Raw genomic sequence first — 18102 nt, forward strand, 5'->3', positions numbered from 1 at the left:
AAAATCTCTCTGGTTATATTTTTAGCCCCTAGAACTATCACTTCATGTGCAAATAATAGGATTGCTAAGACCGTAGTAAAAATAAAACACAGTAGATTGCCATGAGTTTATTTCTTTTCTTAATATTCAGGATGAGTAAGTATAACAACTTTAAATACGATGGAAAACCTAGTTATAAAAGCAAAGGCTACATGAACTAACTAGACATAAGCTCTTACTCATCCCTTCCCTGTGAAACATTAGTATTTTTAGTGGCAGTGTTTATTTAGAGAGATCATAAATTAAAAACTTTTCTGACATATTCACTTATGGCTTCTGTTTTGTTGTTTGTTTTTTTTAAGTTTTAGCCTTGGGCTAAGAATGGGCATGTTCACCCGACTCTAAGTAATTGAGATAGCACATGGTAAGGAATTCATATTTATTGCCTTATAGATCAGGTGCATTAATAACTCATACAGGAATCAGCCTACTGGAGTATGAAATAAAATGGGTTTCAGCTAAGCATCCAGGAAGCTTGTTAGGTAAGTCTACTTTACTTCACATTTGCAGTGGACTAAGAACATGAATGCAGTAGGTTACCATATGCAAACTGAAGGATGGTAAACTCTTAAGTACTAACTTGACTGTTCAGTTACATCCTACTGATTGAGTGCAACAAAGCTTCTCAAAAGGGAAGGTAGAAAAACTTTAAAAAAATAAACCAAGGAAAAAGAACATGGACAGAAAAAGTCAAAAGAAAAAGGGTGAGAATAATCTGAAAGACAGCAATGCAGCATACTGTGTCATGACAACACCATCACAGTTCACACTGCAACAGGTTTTGTCTCTGGAGCTAACCTAGCCACATCCCTTCCTGGAGATAAAGCTTGTACTAGCATCAGGAGTTGTTCTGCCTCCTAACCACACAAACACAATGCTTCTGCTGTAGATAGGGAAGAACTTCTTGCAGCAAAAGATGCCTTTTGCACAATAAACATGTAACAACACAGTGCGTTTTGCTGGCAGGTATCTTCGTTAGGGATGAGTCAGGACTTCAGCCAGTGCAGATACAACATCAAAACCTTGTAGCATAATTGCAGTCAACTGGGCATAGTTCTCTCACCAAAAACATGAAAATATTTCAGAGCTAACTCTTGGATCATGGTAGTTTAATAATATACTTAAAAAACATGAACAGACAAATAATCAAAGAGCAATCCTCTAACCATGTGAGAGCAGAAAGCACAAAGGGATATGACACTCAAGGATTCTATGACTGCATAATGGAAAAATTTCAAGAAAACTTCTGGAAGCTCTGATTTGCAAAACAGTAATAGGATGGTACTTAATTCTCAATTTAACACATTACATTAACTGTATATCCCTCACTGAAATATTTGGGATTCACCTCATACTGTAAATATTTTGAAAATTATATAAATTTGACTTAGTAAACCTTTCCCATTTATTCTGTCATTGTCTCTCTGTCCCCCATACCATTCTCCCATGCTACCTATGTCAATTGTCCTCCAGGGCAGCCTGGGATGTCCACACTTCTGTATTGTATTTCAGAACCAAGCAGAACAAAAACATCCAAGCCATAATAAAATCAGCAGCCTCCTATTTCAAAAGGTTCAGAAGTTATTGCTCTATACATATCTGTCTGTAACATTTTTCAATGTGAACAGCAAGTTGAGGAATCCTCATAGGAAGAAAATACAGAGTAACTGAATCTATCAATTGTGACAAAAAATGATGTTTGACAAATCTTATCTCTGCCACCCTGGCAAAATGAAGTTACAAACTGCTAGTGTTTATTTCAGCATGCTCACCAGAGCAACTGAAATCACTGCATATTTAGGTTTACAAGATTTCCTTTTTTTTTCCAGCTTGGATGTTTTCTTCTGAACATCAATTAGAAAAACCCATGTGCACACATCACTCAAAGGCAAGAATAAAATTACAGTTTCATAGCACATACCTATGATGGCCAATATGTCTTGCTCTTTTAATGTGACCAACTCCTTTACATCCTGCTGTGGGACACCCTCCATGCTCTAAAGCTTCCACCAATTCCAAGGGGCCTGCATGTCAGGGGAAATTACAGATAAGATTAAAAAAAAATTATCTAATCTTTAAAAGTTATATAAATATGCAGGAATACCATAGCTTCACAGGAAACATGAAGAAGAAATAAGTAAACAACATCTAATTTTAAAGTGCTTTAAAAATGCATTCTGCAAAAGCATGATGGAGATTCAAACAACCTAATCCACTGGAGAAATAATTTTATTCTGTGTGTGTAAATCTCTACAGGAGAGCTACATCTACATAAAGAACGCAAATCTTGGAGGAACTGTATGACTTCAAATTTCTCTCCTATTTTAACCACCTGTAGTTGGAACCTGGTTGTTTTGCAAGAGCACCGACAAAGTACATCACTCTACTGTTCCTGAAGACAGGGATCTGTTCATAATGGGTACTGACCTTCTCCATTTTTAGCTCAAGTTTTCCAGTGAACAAGACATGAAAACATAGCCTGAAAATACTACTAAAAAGAACAAGCCATTGGGATATTTTTGACATTTTTACTTATATGAATTTATGTGCCTATCTGATTTTCATCAACCTGTAACAATGACACCTGCAGAGACATTAAAGCATGTAGCCTTCAGAACTAGCTTTGACACTCAAGCAAACATAGCATGTAACCCATAGTTTCACAGCAAGGGAGAGACAGACTTAGTCCACTGTATGAAACTGAGAACACCTGCTGCACGTCTGCAAACATGCACTGTCTCTCTAGTACTTTTACTTGAAAAGTACATGAACTTGTATCTCCCCCTACAGATAACAATACTGACATAAAAAGGTTTATTTAAGTAAATTTTCCTAGATGAAAGATGAATTCTTGCTCACAGATGGATAATGAAAGATGAAGAATTATTGTGTACAATTAGGACAGTCCAAATCATTTTTTAACAAATGTTCCAACTACGCTAATGTTACAACACCACAACTACACTGAAGTCCAAAGACTTCTATAGGCTTTAAAATGGTGTACTGGATGAGAGAACAGAGAATTTTATCTTTTCTGCCTTTATGCAAAATTGATGCCTATAACATAACAAGTTGTGTACTCAGAGGAAGAGTTAAGTTAATAGGGACACTTTTGTAAAGGGAAGTCCTGCCTCACAGATGCTCTGGTTTTGCAAAAACTAGCTCCCTACAAGTGTTCTTTCTTCACTTAAAAAATTCAAACTCTTTAAAAATGTAATTTGAAAGAGCTGCAACTGGCTGTCCATAGTTATGCAAGAAGCTGCTGCTTGCGTCACTGTGAAACAATGTTAAAATCAACACCAATATATGGCTCTTAATTTGCTAAGTGCTATCAAAATGGTCATAATCCATCATGACGACTTCACTACATCTTAAGAGAAAACATGAGAAAACAAATACGTACACACTGGGAGCATAAGACTATTATGATGACTACTCTAGACTAATATTGCTAACATTGAACAGTGTTCACACAAAACTTCTAGCGTTAAAAGACAGTGATTTGTACTGCATCATTAAAAGGACCATCTTACTGACTGAGGAAAAAACATTGTGTCTTGCGAAATATTTTCTTCCCTCCTTCTGAAATCCCTTCATAAAACTTGAAATGCACTTTAACTTACTTGGAAACAATATTAATATTTTTATTATATTCTATACCATATTCTACGTTAATAATACAAAGTGATATTGTTGGAATAATATATTATTCAGTAATCATCCTACTTTAACAGTATTTGTGCAGTTAATTATTCTTTTTCTATTTTATGGACGGTCACTTTCCCTCCTGTCATATTGTCCATCATTTCTGTAGCTTAACCAGTACCAAAAAGTCACTTACACCAGCCACATCCTAAGAGATGGGCGGTGCCTCCTACACCACCACCTAGAGGAGGTGACATGTTGTATGTGATGAGCATCCGTATTTTCTTTCTTTTAATGTCTCCAAGAAAATCAACTTATGTATTTTATACTCCCTCCTAGGCTAAGTTTCTTTTTTCTTTTTTTCCTTTTTTTTTTTTAATCTTAGGTAATAGCAATGTCACAACCCTATTCAGCTCTTTTGCCATACAATACAATTTTTATTTATGTCACCACAGACTACTTTTTCCCACTGGACTGTCCTTTACTCAGTACACAGAATGCACATCTCAGATTAAGAAGCAGATATGCAGCATCCTGTCTTCTCCTCATTATTCACTTTGTGCTTTCGCCCTTACGGCACTCTATTCAGACTCGGCTTTGAAGGCAGAATGATTAACTTCCTAACAGGCAGTCATCACTGTGCCACTGCAGTGCTCAGAAAACTGATGAATATACTCTGATCACGCTCTTGATAAGAAACATTATTCTTGACATTTTAGAGATGCTGAATTAAGGTAGTGAGATTTTCAGGTAACACGATCACACAATCTGCGCGTGCCTTACCCCAGTTATTTTACATTTTGTTTTTTCGGAGTACTTGGCATTGCTCAGCATTTCTTATTTTTCAAGCACAGCTCTTTCTGGTCTCAGTTACAGCTGTGAACACTCAGCACTTGTGCAAACCATGCCTCAGAGTCACAATATAAAACAATCCCAGAGAATAGCTCTCAATTAAAAATCATCAGTTCAAAGTTTGTCTGAAGTGATTTCACTACCATTCTGCAGAACACAATAGCATAAGCAGGGATATCTTTACCACAAAAGTCTTTTCCCCCTGCAACCTTCAGTCTTGTCTATGACAGACCTCTCACTTCTTTAACAAGTAAAACAAAATCCCCAGAGAGGGCAAGCTGGTACCATGCTTCTGTTATCTTATTTGGGCACCATTAACCCCTCTTTGGTCAGCTGAAGAAGAAAAAGAAGTTGGCTGGTTTTGAGGATTTGCCACAGTATCTGAAAGGAGTGCATTCTCAGCACAATCCGGACTCCTTTGAGCTAAAAAGCACACTAACCTTCAAGAGGACGTGGACAGAAGATTTTAAAAGTTATACCCTGTCTCCACTGAGCGCCACAGCAGTTTCATCACTGGCTTAGAGAGGGCCAGGATTTTATGCACCAGATCTTTATTTATCATTACTTCAGGTTTTGACTGTGGTTCTTATGAATACAAAGAAACACTGTATTTCCATTACAGTTAGGGTCAATAACACTATCTACTAAAAAGTGATTAATTTCTGACTGTTGATTTTTCACTAAATGTCACATTTACATGATTTTGCATATCCCAGTTGCTACTCTTCCTTGGATGGCACTGGCAGGGGAAAAGATTGCACAGTACATGTGCCTTTTAACACCATTACATTACAATGTGATTTCTCTTACTAAGTGGGGGCTGAAGAGGGTGTCCGGTTTTTGTACACCAGCCTGCAGGATGGATATCAGGGCTATCTACATCAGTCCAATAATCGTAAATACTATCCCAGCCGTCAAAATGAACCTAAAATAAAAAAGAACAATATACTTTAGATCAGAAAATTCTCTATAAAATCAGTTTCCCTAAGTAATCTCTAAAAATGACATGTCCACTAGAGAACTCACTTTTAAGAGCTATCAATGCATGTACCGTTAGATTCTGGACCCAGGCATACTCTCACTGAAGCAGAGAGAGAGGTGTCATTTGGTTGTTTACTGTGTCTTGCATCATCAGGCTCAAACCCCAGGAATAAAGCAGGACAAGTTTAGTTCTCATATTAATACTTAAATTAAGCACGAATTTGTGCCTTTTTTCTCTCTCAAAAAAAACCTCAAATCCAAACATTTTTAAATCTCCTGTTTGACCAGGATTTAATAATAGCAGAGCAGTAAGCAAAGGACTAAAAAAATGGCATTTATCCATTAAAAAAAAACCAAACAAAAATACCCAACATACAACATACAAGTAACAATTTTACTAAAATCAGACTCTACAGGATAAGGAGTTGAAACTAAAGAGAAGATTAAGTACGGTAGTTCCCAGAAAACCACCAGTATGGGCTATACGTGCATTTTTTTTCAGGTGAAAGCTAAATATCTTCAAACCTTATTTGAAGGAAATATTTCAGATCTCTCTTGCACTCATGTGTGGATGCATGTACACACAGATACATACAAACAGAGTTCTTTTAACATATGCTACAGAGTCAAATCACTACCCTAGAAGATACAAATCCTGTCATTTTAATAAATCAGACTGAAGAGGGGTGGGTGGTTTGGGGTTTTTTTTTTGCATGTCCAACTTAAAATTTTAGCTAGAAAATGTGTAGGCGTGAAGATATTAGTTCTGATGACGCCCTACCACCAGTTAATTCAGATTCAAAATGAAATGTCAGCTGCATTTCCTGCTTGAAATACCAGGTATGCCTAATAAATCTGTACAAACTGCAAACACAGATATCTTTCACATCCATCTAACTGGGTATCTGGAATATGCTAGCCCTTCTAACAGTTAAGGGCTTCAAAGCGTAAACTGGTTTTGTACAATAAAAGAAAAATAATTCAAGTGTACAACTTCTGGAAAGCTGCAGTTTCTTAAGAATACATTATCTGAGATTAATCCAATCTAAAGTCTGTAATTAATATAAAATTCAGAATTGCAGAAGTCACTGACAAGGCACAAGAGATTAGGGCTATATTTTCATCTCACTTACATCTCTCTCTTCTCCCTGGAAGTTTATAGAGACAGTTTCAATTAACCCAGGCCAAATATTTTACAGGCCCTAATACAAATACCATAGCAGCACTTCAACACTTGATATTAAATCATGGCATTTCTTGACAGAATAGAGAACTGTCTTACATCAACTACTCCCAAAACAATTTTCCAACATACTCAACTCTGCTCTCTAATTACGTACATCAGCAAATGTAACTAAGAGGATAATAAACCAACCCCTTCCAAAGGAATTATACGCATATTAATCAGTGAAAAGCATGAGCAAAAGCTTAGCAGGACACAGCAATGCAACTAATTTCTTCTTGTGCTTAATTTAACTACTGTAAGATTTTGGTTTTACAGAGTACTCATCAGTCACTCAAGCAGGATAGGCAGTAAGACAGAGAAACTTACTTTTATTCTATAGTCATCAGTATCTACAATGGTTGCTACTCTGATAAATACTGGATTTCTCTTGTCAACCACTTCAAGTTTCATGTTTTTCTGAAAGCCATGAGAAGGTTTCTAGAAAAGGAGAACAATATTATGTGGAACAGAAGAAAACCTCAAAAATCTCACACAATTGTAAAGTATATAAAATCCACAGAAAACTTTCTGCCTTCACTTTCTCAAATCTGCCCTCCCCCTCCAACAAATCCAAGCACAAAAACATCATTCAAACCACTGTTATTAAACTAGAGAAACAAAGTAACTGCTTTGGGATTCCAGGTTCTTCCGGAATGGATTGGATTCAAGCTATCCAAGCAAGTAAGTGGGGATCTTTATTTTAAATCAGTTGTTTTTTTTCCCTAAATTATCTAGAAAAGTTTTCCCAGAGATTTTGGCCAACAGTTTCAATGCAGTATTGAATAAAGTATTACACACCAGCAGCCTGATATGTCTACGAAACTGTCTACAGGAAACATATTTGTGTTTTTTAGTATGCATTGTTGTTTCATGAATCAAACTCTCTTTCGGTCTCCTACTGAAAACAAAACTAATCCATGGTATAACAGTAAATACTCAGAACAAACAGGACCAAATCCCTGTTTTGTAATACTCTTTTGGCAAAAGAAAGTGTCTTTGCTAGGAGTATCAGATTTTACCTTTGCCATCTACAGCTATGTAATCTAAAGCAAAAATAATTTCCATTTTAAAGGAACATATATACAAGGCACGTTATGTTTTTTATTCTAGATTTCTAGGAAAATAACATACCTGTCCCTCTAAGACTGTCCAGAACATCAGTGCTTGTTCTTCAGCTGCAGCTTAAGAACTCTGTTTTCCCCCATAATACAATATACAATACTGTGACTGTCCCAGGAAGATTTCACCAAAACTCCAACACAATCAGCGTTTTATTCCCATTAAATCTGCTTTCTTACTGTTTATCGCAATTAGCATTAATATGGTTACCGTTACATTAGTACAGAAAGGAGGAGGTGATTTTCTCTGGCTGTGAAACCAGGACAGAGCACAGCTGACCCCCATGCAGTCAAGCTCTCCTTCCCCTCCATCCTCAAAGCCAGATGGCCTTGTCTAAGATACCTTTTGGGACCTTCACCATCCCCAGCTGCTCTCTGCTAGTACAGGTTCTGGAACAGTGCTGAGCCAGGCCAGCTAGCACTCCCCCTGTTTAATGGTGTCTATGCCTGCACACTTGAGGCATGTCCTCTTCAGTTTCCCAGTGCAGACATGGCCAGACGAACCTTGGTGCCCAGAGGACCCTGTGGGCCACTGATGGGACATTCCCACTGCCGAGCCCTGTGGGGTGGCTGTTCCCTGAACCCCAGGGGGAGAAATTAAAACATGGATGCTCTGAGAGAAAAATAAAACATTTGCTTTCTGCTTGATATACTCAAGGTCACAGCCCTCCACTGTTTTGCCAAGGGCTATACCCCTCAGATATAACCAAATACCTTCCTAAACCTTGCTCTGAGTATTCTGGCTGAGAACGTAAGACTGGGATATGTTATTAGGCCAGACACATTTTGGGGTGATAAACTTCAGGTCCAGTAATAAACTGGCGATCTACTGACCCCAGGAACCGCTATAAGCACCACAACTCTGCTTCCGTTAATCCAGCTCTTAGCAAAGTGTTATTCAGAATTAGTGACCCTAATCTGAAAAGCTGAGGCAAACCGGCTTCAGCGCGCTGTAGGACAAGGGGTTGGGAGCTACCAGCCATCTGATGCTGGCTCCTATCAGCAATCCTTTCTGCATTACTGACCAGTCCACTTTCCTCACTGAAATTCCAAGAGCTCAAGAAAGATGGGTATTACTGAAAGAAACTAGCAACTACAAAGCTAAAAGAAAAGGATGTTGCCCACGAACACCATAGTTAAGCTGGGGAGCCACCGGTGTATGCTGCCCATGTGCCATAGTCACAAGCTCGCAGAAGAAAGTCTACTGAAGGGTATTAAACACAAGCTCTCTCTTGACCACTGCCAGAGACAATGGACTAGATGAGCAACCAGACTGACCTCCTACAATCATTTTTACTTTCTCACTGTATTTATTGCACCATTTAAAATGTACGGATAGAAAGACATATGTTCAAAATATGTTATGATGACTCAGTAGCTACCTCATTATTCCTAATAACTAGGCGGTAATTTCCCATAGCAAATTACATTCATTAGTAATATTTTGTAGCATTTAATCCTATTTACAATGATTAAAATAAAGTAATAGTGATTTATAATGATAATTATCTGATTTCTAACAGTGAACTGCAAACTTGCATAAAAATAAACCACCTATTATGCAACTAATTAACTGGATACATTTGGAGACATAGGAACACCACATATATATTCTCTTAAAGTAATTAATTATATGCACTTAAAAGCATGAAAAAAATGTTACAGTTTTCTCACCACTTTAAAAGCCCTCGCAGGTGCAGGTAAAGAACTGGTTTCTTCCAAATACTTCTCCCAAGAAAAATGCTTAGCATGTGGATAATCTGGCAGAGAAGAAATACGAGCAAAATTAAATACTGCAGTGCGAAAACCCAAAACTGATGTCTAAGTTACAGAATCCCTAACTTTTACAGTACAGTTCTGATTTATTTTGTAATTACAAGAAAGGCTATTCTAAATTGTCTCCAACACACTGACCGAGTAGGTTGAAAAACCCAACAATCTTCTCATACACAATACTGAGTAGTTAGCAGAAAAAGTCACAATTGCTTTGGATATGAGAGTATAAATAATACAGACTGGTAAAATCTGTCCACCTAATTCAAGAAATTCATTCAGGTATTATAAGCCTAATCCTGTATTTTGTAAACAGTGATTTACTGGCAAACACAATCCAGCCAGCGATAGCTTTGTCCCACAGTAAAGGACACCTGAATACTTGCTATTCTTTTAGTGAATTTAACTAAAGTTCAAAAAAAAAATGGCCTGGACGTTTACTATAAGAATAATTTACAGACATCATCAAGCAAGATGTTGCCTTTCTGAGAAAGCACTATGTTTACAAACACTTTATGCAAGAAACACACACAGCTTTACTCTTAAAGAAAAGGCAGTGCCTTTAATCTGCATTACAAGTTTAACTTGAAGTTTAAACATTATGATTCATAATCTAGAAAAGAAGGAAACCAATTCTGATTTGTTTTAAAAGGGATTTCACTGAAAAGTAGGCTGTAATTAACCTTCTGACAGATTGCTTATGGCTTTTCTTGATTGCTGGCTATTAGAATTTCTGTCAAAGTTGGTTTTAACCAATCAAAATTTTCCATGTTCTCAGACCACAGATGGTGGTTTCTGCAACAGGGCATTCAGATCATCCAGCACTTCAGTCCTCGGAAACAGTGGTCTTGTATTTCGTACTAATTAATACACTTTCATTCTTCTGTACCACCTCTCTCATTGTGTTTTCCTCCATTCCAAAGAGCCCTTACAAGTTTGATTCCTTGATCATGTAGGGCAATCTTCTCATCAACCCATTATCTTGCATATTTAGTTCACATGAAGATGGTTTTTTATGCAACAATCTCACGCACCTGGAATTTGTTTTATCAGAATTTTCACACAGTGAGTCTTTAGAATAAGTGAATACATTCAGCCAAAAATACAAACTTTTTCAGATTCCAAGGTGTATCTTGCACAGTCTCTTTACTAACGCAGCATACATGTGCATACTTAACACCTAACGCCTATTGCACTTCTACTTTCAATGCAATATGTCCAGTAAAAAAAAATTAGAACTCCCTAAATACCAGTTCTTAATTACAGAAAGAGGAATTCAGGAGAGGTAAAAATGAGCTTATTGTAAGTTTTAATGCTGCTAGCTGACTATAACCTCTTTAAATCTTTCAGATGTGTAGTAAGATACAAACCTGGTGGGGTGATTAGAGTTCTTTTATGTTCTTTACACCATCCGACAGGATGAATATGTGGGCTAGCTGCCTCACACCTGGAGGACAGGGAGAAAAAGGAAGATTGATAATGCAGTTCTTCAGACATTTTATTGTGCTTAGAAAACTAGACAGGCAAAAAAGATCTAACAAATTCCAAATAATCTATGACATCTTCAGCTTACACTTAATCTGCAAATGTAAGATATGGTTCATATCTGAAGATATGAATGCATTTAACACAGACTTGTTACCACCTAAAGAAGCACAAAGCTTTATTAACAATTTCACTGGAAGATCAAAAAATAAAGTCCTGTAAGTCAGTGGCAGATCTCCATTGAGACGCTGGACCTGAAAAATTCATATGTAGATACTCTTAGTAGAAACATGTTGGCTGGTTGCAAGAACACAGTAATCCCATCACAGACAGATAGGGTTTTGCAATGCCAGGACCGAAACGTCAAACCAAAAGCTTACAGACCTTGATTAATGATCCAAGTTGCACTTGGAGGGAGATTAGAAAATCATGCAAAACTGCAATGTGCTGTCAATAACAAGTAAAAATTCAAAAACAGATTCTGAATGGTTTGAATGGAGCTATAAAAACGTTATTAGGACCCAGCAGCACATAAGCAAACTATGTCTGAGAAAAACTGTCAGGAAAAAAAAAAAAAAAAGGCATTTTAGGCCCCAAACTGCCTGAAAGAATCCAGAACTGATCGGTGATCCAAGACTGCAAACTGCTCTAAAAAAGCTGATCAAACTCTCTTACTCAAGGGACTAACAACTTCCCGTACTTTCTGTCACGTGCACCAAATTTTGCACTAGTGCTGTTGCCTGTGGCATGCCACAAGAACCACAGAAGACTAACAGAGGCAGGGTGAGCTACACTTGACATATGCTGGCATCTGTCTGAAGCAAGGAGAGGCCGCTCGCACTGTGCTTGCTGGTTCAGTTACATTGTGCTCAGAAGAAAGCAGCAGTGGGTGCTGGCTATCAAGTTCTGTGAGCAATATAACAAAAATGACACACAATGCAAAAACGTAACTGATATAGAAGCAGACGAAAGAGAAACTGTTTAGACATTCGGTATTATTAAACCATTATGTATAGAACTATATTCTATTTACATAGAATGTAATTACATATTGTTATTACATAGTTATTTCCTAACATAATACATTATGTACAACATACCGTACTGTATATCATGTATAATATATAATTATTATATTATTACACAGTATTATTAGGAAAGTCAAAAAGTAAGACTGATCTACAGGAAAAGTAAAAAGCCAACAGACTGCTGTGAAACATGTCTGTTTATGATTGTTTCTGCATTGGCTGAACAATTAATAGTGCTTTTTGAAGAAGTAGACAGTATTTATGCAGTCAGGGTGACTAAGGAACATCACGCTGACACAAAAAGCTAGCGTTATCCTGCATGGCACTGCACTATGCAGTGTGAACATACTGTTTGCCCCTATTTAGCTGGAAACTCATATATAACCATGTAGATCTGTTTCTTAGGGACATCACTTCTCTTAGGAGCCTGTCCCACCTAATTTCTTCTTTAGTTAGATAAACTCAGTATTACAGTGCACTCTCTCCCTCTTCCACTATTTCCTAATCGTAAAGGTGTTTCAGTAGCTGACATTAAATATTCCCAGCTACATGCCCTCTCTCCTGGAGAATCCCATCGCTGTTTCCATCTTTCCAGTGGCCGTGAGCCCAGTGCATCACTCACTCCAAGGACTCACTGAGGCCAACAAACTGCAGCCTGAGTAAGCTGAGGTAGCTAAGGCCTTCATTCCCTGTTCCCCAGGGTGGTGGGGTCAAGAAGCCAAGCTTAAGTAGCCAGGCACTGGCCTAGAAACCCGTTCTGCTGAAGGAATGCTGCTTTCTAAACACTTCTCAAATAGTTAATGAGAAAAGAAGACACACAGAGAGCATCTATGCATGAAGACATGTACTTGATATACAATAATAGTTGTATTCACTATTCACACACACTGTGATTCAGTTTCTATTTATCCCTCTTGCAAGTCAATGCCTCAACTGTCGGGCTGGAGAGTAACATGTATTCTCTCCCTTTCTCCTCAACCCAGGAGTTACTAATGCAAAATACCTGAATAGTGAGTCTGCTCTCCCCAGTTTTTCTAAAATAATAATTATCTGTATCTACCCAGAAAGTATTGGCATCCTGGGAGTTCATAATAATTAAGTACTAATTTGTATTTTTTTTTAAAAAATATCACCTTGATAATCTGTAATACCTGAGAGGATGCAATGAACTGTGCATGACAGAAAAAGAAGTTGAAGGTAAATCAGAAAGCACCCTAATACCTTAAGGCTCAGATCAAAATGACAGGTCTGCCGATCTTGAACACAAACATGTTTTAGGGATTGCACATGGAAACACAGCATTAAAAAAGACTGCAGACTGAACCCTGGACTACTATCACATTGCAGTTTTGAACCTGTGCTGCATACAAGAAAAATGAAGGAGCACATCATATTTGGAAGACACAGAATAACACTATTCGCTTTTTTAAATCTGAAAAGTAATTTTACATGATGTCTAAAATTCAGTATGGATGTACTTCCACACAGAAATGCAGGTTGGGTGTCTCAGAAGCACTGTCTCACAACAAGCACTCCTCTAGCCTTCTGCCTAAAAAGAGTCAAGCACTAATGATGAAAAATATTCGCTAACCTACTAGAATTATGTTGTGGCTTTATGTATGAAACAGTTCTGCTAGTATTTCTTTGTAATGATGCCAAACAGATCAATTTCTACCTTTGACAGACTCTGTAATGGCTCTGATAATAGCCAAGGATTCAGCTCACTCCAAGAACACCGACCTTTTGTCCCACTACAATATATAAAGCTATACTATATTTACTATTTATAGTATCACATCATGTACTCTCTAAATCACTAAAGTTGCCATTAATAAAAGGAAGCAAAGGAATTTCTGTGATAATTTTGCACTGTTACAACTCAGCACCTGACTCCTAGAAATGCTTTGTCCCAAACAAATTGGAGAAAAGGTGAGTGCTTCATGCTCTGCCATCTTCCTTTCTCTTCACAGTAACTGTGAAGAGAAGCTAACAAGCAAGGGGGGCAGCGTTTCTGCCTTCTATCCCTCTCAAGTTGGAGTTTTACATGGAATAATTTTACATATATGAGCTATCCTCCTGCACTGGAAGGACATATCCTCTTACTTCCTGAAAAGAATTTTTAAAAGTTTCCCAAGCTGAATTTGGGAACAAGACCCATCCTGATGAGTCACTATGGTACTACCAGTATTATACTTAAAATAATAAGGTAGTCATGTAAAAACGCTTATCAGGACAAACCTTCTAAATGCATTTGTTCCATTTTGCTTTTTCAAGCATAGTTTGAACATACATTTTTCTAAAATTCTGAAAAGTAAATGCCACTGCACACCTTCTTGCCTTGAAGATTCAAGAAGCAGCAAGTGACCAGAGTATGTTGCAATGAGAGGTGCATTCCTGAAGACGCTGACATTACAGCAATGGGAGAAACGTGGAACACATAGCAACGAGTGCTACACACCACAGCACTGCAGAATAGCACTATAAAGCATCCACAACATTTTGATTTGCTTTGAAAGAGAAACCCAGTCATTACACGAGCCTGTAAGAAACTTCTGAAACCATTGTGGCCTCAGGAAAAAAAACCACCCCTGTTCCAGCAAAACCAGGTCATACAGTCCATCTTTACCTACTGATTTCACACAATAAAAAGTAGAGAGCAATAAAAGTCACACACAATTTCAAGTGGAGCACCACCACCTTCCGCTGAGTAGTAGAGCGGTGACACATGCACGCTCATCTAATAAGGCAAGGTCATAACACCCACACAATTCATGCCACTTGCGATCCACTCTTTCTGTTGTGCGAGAACATGCAGACAGAAAAAGGCATCTATTATCCATACTGGAAACTGAAGCTAATCCAAGAAGCTGAAGCGGAGCCAAAAGCAGCCGAGCACGCCCGCCGAACCCGTAAGAGAGCCACGCAGAGGGACAGAACAAGCGGCAGCTCTGCTGAGTTATGGACAGCTTAACTATTTCTTAGAAAAGACTCCATGTTGTAAAAGGCTGGGAAGAAGTTCTGCAATAAGGGAAGCTGAAGGCAGATGACGTGAGTCTCTGGTGCGTGCACCGCTCTGTGTGAAAGGAACATGTGAGCAGTTCAACAGTCCTTAACTCACGGCAGGAGAGCACATCCCAATGGGAGACTCAGATAGGGCAGAAAACTTTGTATTTTTCTATTGGTCACTCTCAGCTGTCCCATTAATTTTTGCCAAAAATCTGTTTCATAAATATAGCTCATTACATTCAGATCGAGAGAGATGGATAATAATGCTTGATGTTATAAAAATGAATGTTTATTTTGAACTAATTTCCGATTTTCCCTTTTGGGGGAACAAACCTTTTGATACTTTGATTTTCACTTTATTAAATGTAGATAAAATCTGTAATGAAAATGCTGTCTATCAAAAACCACTCATACACATATGTGTTATACCCATAGATAATAATATGCCCTCAAGAATGCTACTTATACAACTTCTTGATTGTGAGATGCCATCTAACTGTGCATAAAAAAAAGGAAAAATAAAAAAAAGAAAGAAAAACATAGAAACCATCCTGCAGCCCCATCTAGTGCGTAAGTGAGAATACTTCATCACTGACAAGTGTAGAGCTGGTATTATCTTAGGTTAGGACTCCCAAAGCGTGGCCCATAAGGTTATGGTATGCATCCAGAGGCGGTATAGCAAGCCACATTACCATATTTTCTGTTTGAAGTCCTATCAGACAGCTGCTTGGTGATTTGCATGAGTTTTTAGAGTTTTAAGGTCAGATAATGGTCCATTACCGATTTAAACAGTTAAAAGCATGTACTGTGACTCATGGTTCTTTAAGATTGTTTTACCTTCTTTTTGACATAATAAAGCCCCTTCAAAAAGACACTTCCTTTTAAACACAAGAGTGGAACAAAGTTAATTATGTCAAAAATGAAACAAGCAGAACAGAACTTTTAAGGACTTGTCTGTTAGCAAAGTAGCAGATGCTGGTGGAGAGCAGAACTGGCCTCTTATTTAGTCTTACACCAAAATCCAATCTGTTCCAAAACTCCTACAGATCAGAAAATGGTTCAGAAAATTAAGAGCTGATCTGTCTTCATGAGGTGCTTTAAAAATTTTAATATGCAAGATGGACAGGAACAGAACAGTGAGTGAAGCACAGGACATCATATTTTCTCACACTCCTGGGTAAGCTGATCCTAAAACCTGACTGTAGCACCTTCTCTGCAGGGGAAGTTCAGACCAAGCCACAATGAGGGCAGCCAGAGCCCTCTGACCCAGTGCGTCTGGGCTGCAGCACATCCAGCACGGCCACTGCTCCCACTCCTGTGGGAAAGCAGCAAGAAGCTAGCACAGCCTGACCTCCTGCGCAAGCTCCGGCTGTGTTCGGGTTTGGTCACAAAAAAATTAGGAAGCTGAGGTGACATAAATCTGTGTGTAAGCAGAACAGATGCAAGAGAATGGAGAAGTTAAAGCCAGTGTGGACCTGCAGTTAATTCATAGTTCAGACCTACCTAAAGATTCCTAAATGCCATTTCCAAATTCAGACAACCATAAGAAAATTTGGAAGCTCCACTCAAAGGGCATGTCTTTGGCTCTCAAAGAAGTATTATTTGTTTCATCAAAAAATTTGGACAGATGGAAAGGACCTGATGGCTTGTGTCATATAGATCAAAATTCTCCTTCCTGAAGGAAAGTCTTAAATTTGTCAATTTTGTTCACTTTTCTTCCCTCTAAAAGCCACTGCCTCAGGACAATTTAATGGGATTTGTAATACACCAGTACCACCACCATGCATTAAACAGCTATAGTAATGACTAATTCTAGCCAAGATACTTATTTTTCAACCATTAACGTATTTTCTAATGCTCAGGGAAAAGTCAGGAAGAGTATCTTCAGGCTGAAAGCCTGAAGCCTAAAAAAAGCTTAGGTGATGGTAATAGATTTCTGTTGCCTGGAGTCCAGTGAAATCAGTCAACTGTCTTTCAGTTATCTGAGAAGAGGAAAGAATTTTTAACCTCAATGAAAAAGTTCAATGGACTCAAACTAACTAAATCACATAAGGTATACAGAAAAAAAAAAAAAAGGTACTTGTCTGAAAATAATCAGCTACACACACTAAATACACCATTTCTTGTTCATTATAGTTCTGAGATTGAAACTCATATGCAGGTGCAGGGAAACTGTGAAGCTCCACTCTGGGTAATCCCAACAGAACTTTTCATTTTTAGTTACAGACACCAGTTGGTAGATGTGAAACTTATGCACCTAGGATATTTTAAGGCCCCTACAAACCTGGTATCTAAAATTAAAAATGTAAGTGAGGTGCCTTCAGGATGCATTTTCAGGCTCACTTTTGGTCAGACATTTCACTGCTATTTTCATTTCCTGTTATTTTCTCCCATTTTCTTTCCTTCCTCCACTATTTACTGTTGTTCCCAGTCGCAGCAATGCAGAGAGGTAAGCCACGGCACTCAGAATTGAATTTCCATGCAGTGTTTCTGGCAGCATCTTCTTGCTCCTTCCAGAAAGGTATTTTACAATTTCACCAAAGGAACAAATCTTCAACTTGGCTTCAGGATAAATACAGCTCCAGTGATTTCTCAAACACCTGTAAGTTTTCCACTTCAATTTTTCCTCATCCTTTAAGAAGGTATTATTTCATGTATTCTACATATGAAATTCAGAAAACCCACTTCAGAATACTATGACTGCAAAAATGCAAAGCCTAGTTATGTACTTAAAAACTGCTTTTCCCTCTTCTGAGAAGATTGGTAGAGAAAATTCCCATTGACATGGGAATATGAACAAGCCTGAAACTCAGCGTATGTCTGCTATACACAGTGCAATGTTTTAGAGAGATACTTAGACTACCCCTGAACACACTGTAGGTTATATTGCCTTGTGTTTGCCCTAAAAGCCTTGCTAACTGCTCTTTTCATTATTAATTAATGGCACAAC

At 37.9% G+C, this 18102-nt stretch overlaps 1 protein-coding gene across 8 annotated transcripts in view; it reads right to left on the reverse strand.

The window, feature by feature from the left end:
- Positions 1 to 18102, reverse strand: part of L3MBTL3 (L3MBTL histone methyl-lysine binding protein 3) — an 85562-nt gene that overhangs the window by 22937 nt on the left and 44523 nt on the right. For all 8 annotated transcript variants that reach the window (XM_064447301.1, XM_064447306.1, XM_064447305.1 and 5 more), the window contains 5 exons: positions 11004 to 11080; positions 9535 to 9620; positions 7070 to 7180; positions 5347 to 5461; positions 1961 to 2063 (listed from right to left, as the gene is read on the reverse strand). In XM_064447301.1, coding sequence (XP_064303371.1) covers positions 1961 to 2063; positions 5347 to 5461; positions 7070 to 7180; positions 9535 to 9620; positions 11004 to 11080 — 492 coding nt within the window. The remainder of the gene's footprint in view (positions 1 to 1960; positions 2064 to 5346; positions 5462 to 7069; positions 7181 to 9534; positions 9621 to 11003; positions 11081 to 18102) is intronic.

Source organism: Phalacrocorax carbo, chromosome 3 (assembly GCF_963921805.1).
Source record: "Phalacrocorax carbo chromosome 3, bPhaCar2.1, whole genome shotgun sequence".
In the NCBI taxonomy this organism is placed as follows: Eukaryota; Metazoa; Chordata; class Aves; order Suliformes; family Phalacrocoracidae; genus Phalacrocorax; species Phalacrocorax carbo.